The following is a 3,228-nucleotide window of genomic DNA, read 5'->3' as shown; positions in this document are numbered from 1 at the left end:
CTTATATTCATTTATTCTTTTCACGTTATGAGCTTATAATTCTTAGTATCAGAATTAAAAAAAAAAAAAAATCTAACTAAATGATTGATCATCATTTGTTTAATTTGACTAAATTTTACAACATGGTTTTATTACTTGTATCTTCTTATTATCATTATTATTTTTTTAATTAACCTTTTAAGGTGTCATTCAGTATATAAATTATAAGTTTTATTATCTTTTCGATTTAACCAAGAACATAAAACTCTGAAGAATACAAAGTACCTCCAAATTTTTAAACTTACTTAAAATTAATATCACTTAATTTGAACATAAAGACTAGAAAAGGCTAGATTTTAAAACACAATAAAATAATATGAAGAGAGTAATAAAGTTGGAAAAAAAAAAAGAAGACAAGGATTCATTACCTAAATAAAAAAGAAAAAAGAAATAGACAAGTATTCCATGAATTTGCATTTGAAAAAATAAGAACTTGTCTAAGAATTAATGATGAAAGATGATCATCTAGTCATCTAATTTTTGAAAAATCATCATTATCTGCTTAAATTTTAATATTTTTTACTCTTCCATATGGTTACTCAATGCAATTACTTCAATAAACAATCTTTGTATTTTATCTATAGTATCATAACAGAAATTACCCGCCCAAATGTGGTGATAATCTCTTGACAAATAATTTGTCCAAAAATATAAAATCTTCTTGTCAAATAAAGGGTATTTTCAATATATGTACGTACAAATTAAATGGTCCCCAAAATATTTTTTCTTCTGTTTCTCCTTGTCTCTTTGAATAGTGAATACAAAAACAATTGCTTATATAAACCATTTCAAGTCCTTCATCTCACACACACAAAACACTCTCTCTATCGACAAAGATAAAGAAATCAGAAGCTTCCACTCTTAAAATGGCAACTTTCTCTTATTTCCAAAACTACCCTCATTCCCTTCTTGATCCTCTTCTCTTCCCTACACCTAACTCCTCCGTTGATATCACTGGTATAATCGATCAAAATATTCTCCATTCACTACCAAACGTTTCTACAATCGAAGACACTTCCGTGTACCCTTTTCTTGATGAGTATAATGTTGGCAAAACCGAAAGCGATAGTTTTAAGAAACAGGCCAACACAACCAAAACCGCAACCACCAGCTCCTCTTCTTGCGACCAGCTGAACAATGGGCCATCGACCACCACCACTAATGGTAAAGTCCGTCGGAGGAAGATCAAAAACAATTCTAACTCTAAGGTGAGTTAAATTAACTTGTAATGTACTGATCATGTATGACACTATGACAGGGTTGTAATAGACAAAAACTTTAATAATTGTTGGGGTGTGTTTTGTGGATTAGGAAGGAGTAGAGGGAAGAAAAAGAAAAATACAGAGAAGTGAAGTCAAAGAGAAGAGAGGAAGCAAAGAAGAGCCTCCTAAAGATTACATTCACGTTCGAGCTAGAAGAGGCCAAGCTACTGATAGCCACAGCCTTGCTGAGAGGGTATTTTAGTCATTCTCTCTAACTTTTTTTCTTCATTAATCATGTTTTAGTAAAAGACATTTTAATTAATACTTGCTTAATGTACATATAAAGGTGAGAAGAGAAAAGATAAGTGAGCGGATGAGGACTCTGCAAAAGCTTGTTCCGGGCTGTGATAAGGTTAGCCAGAGACAAGCTATTTTTATTTAGGAATTGATGATTGAATTTTATAATATGTCTAGAAAATATTTTTAATCAAATGTGACTTGAAAACGATTAGGTAACAGGGAAGGCCCTCATGTTGGATGAGATTATAAATTATGTTCAGACCTTGCAGAATCAAGTTGAGGTGCATTTTTAAAATATATTAATCTTATACCATTTTAGGTTAATTAATATAAAATATATAATGAATAATTTCTTTTGTATCATTAGTTTCTGTCGATGAAGCTAGCTTCTACTAGTCCGGTGGTCTATGACTCCGACCTTGATGGCCTCATACTTACATCCGAGGTACTTCATCTACATACTATCTCTTAGTCCGGTTAACAGTAAACCAGTTTCATGTATCCCAAAAAACCGGTTATCGATTTTTATCTCAATTAAAATATCTTCTTGATTAACAGATGGGATCCCCAGACGTAGGAACGTCTTTTACCAATACAATGCCACCAACTACTCCTATCTTCCCCTCACTATTGGATAATTCTATATTACACACACATGCACAGCTTCAGGTTTTTATTTCTTCTATAAAAGTGATTATTTTCAATTTCAGATAATAATAGATTAAGAAGAATTAATCAAAGATAGATAAGAATTGTCAAATTATTGAGCATTAAATAGATAACGGTGTGTTGCTTTATTTAGGAAGGGGGAGGAGAAGAAAAAGAGAAGTTTGTAGACAGAAGTGGGTTCAACGACAACAGCTTCTGTTCTTTCCCTTGATTTATTAGTATTTACATGTCCACGACACAAACACAAAAGCCTGCTTTTCGTGAGTTTCTTTCTGGTCTTGTCTCTTCAACTACCTAATTATTGTTTTATACATTTCCCATAATTGTTTAAAAAGCTTGTTACGTTGTGGGTTCGTAATTATTGCTATCGTTATTGGATGTATAGGTTGGTTTTAATCTCCTCCTTCCATATGCACGGATCGAGGGAATAAAATCTACGTAATACCAGGGTGGTAAAAGTGGACGTGTACTTTGTTTGTTCCTTCCTTTTATAGAGTTTAAAGAAAATTAAATAAAAGTACTATATTAGAGAGATAAAAGCTCATGTTTCCCCTATTTGGCCCGAGAGTTTCAACATAAATCATTCATAAAGAGAATTATGAGGCAGAGGCTAAATTAAAATGGGCGAGAAAGAGACGTGTAAAACGAAGAAGACCTCTCATATAACTTTTATTTTTGTGGGTTTATTCACTCATGCATTAAGTATACACTTTGTATTAGTTCTTGTTTTTTTCAGCACTTGTATAATGTCTAGAAAATGTAAACTGTTAAAAATCAGCACACTCATGTTATGCTTTCACGTACATAAATATAAAATATGCGGGTAAAACAATAAATTAAAACATAGAAAGTTACATATTGTTTCGTTTTCTGTCAATTCATTTGTTTAGAAAATAATGTCAGGAGAAAAATATTAGATTTCCCTTGGAGAGAACTCTTTTTAATGTACTGTTGAATAGTTTTTGGTCATGCTTTTCTGCTATCACTTGTCACACACATTGATAACTCCCATTCCTCT

At 31.8% G+C, this 3,228-nt stretch overlaps 1 protein-coding gene across 3 annotated transcripts; it reads left to right on the top strand.

The window, feature by feature from the left end:
• LOC104725593 (transcription factor bHLH137-like) lies at nt 847-3,005 on the top strand. Of its 3 annotated transcripts, none has more exons than XR_002034199.1 (8): nt 847-1,247; nt 1,351-1,494; nt 1,588-1,653; nt 1,754-1,822; nt 1,909-1,986; nt 2,100-2,210; nt 2,348-2,470; nt 2,596-3,005. XR_002034199.1 is itself a non-coding variant. In XM_010444270.2 (8 exons), exons 1-7 carry the CDS (start codon nt 906-908, stop codon nt 2,419-2,421), a joined length of 888 nt encoding a protein of 295 aa, XP_010442572.1. In that variant the 5' UTR covers nt 847-905; the 3' UTR covers nt 2,422-2,470; nt 2,596-3,005. The 3 variants fall into 3 exon arrangements, 1 of the variants encoding a protein (XP_010442572.1); XR_002034198.1 differs by having other exon boundaries at nt 2,344-2,485; XM_010444270.2 differs by having other exon boundaries at nt 2,344-2,470.

The sequence above is a fragment of the Camelina sativa genome, chromosome 11 (genome assembly GCF_000633955.1).
Source record: "Camelina sativa cultivar DH55 chromosome 11, Cs, whole genome shotgun sequence".
Taxonomy (NCBI): Eukaryota; Viridiplantae; Streptophyta; class Magnoliopsida; order Brassicales; family Brassicaceae; genus Camelina; species Camelina sativa.
Note: the sequence above shows the minus strand (reverse complement) of the source record. Positions and strands in the feature narration are given on the sequence as shown.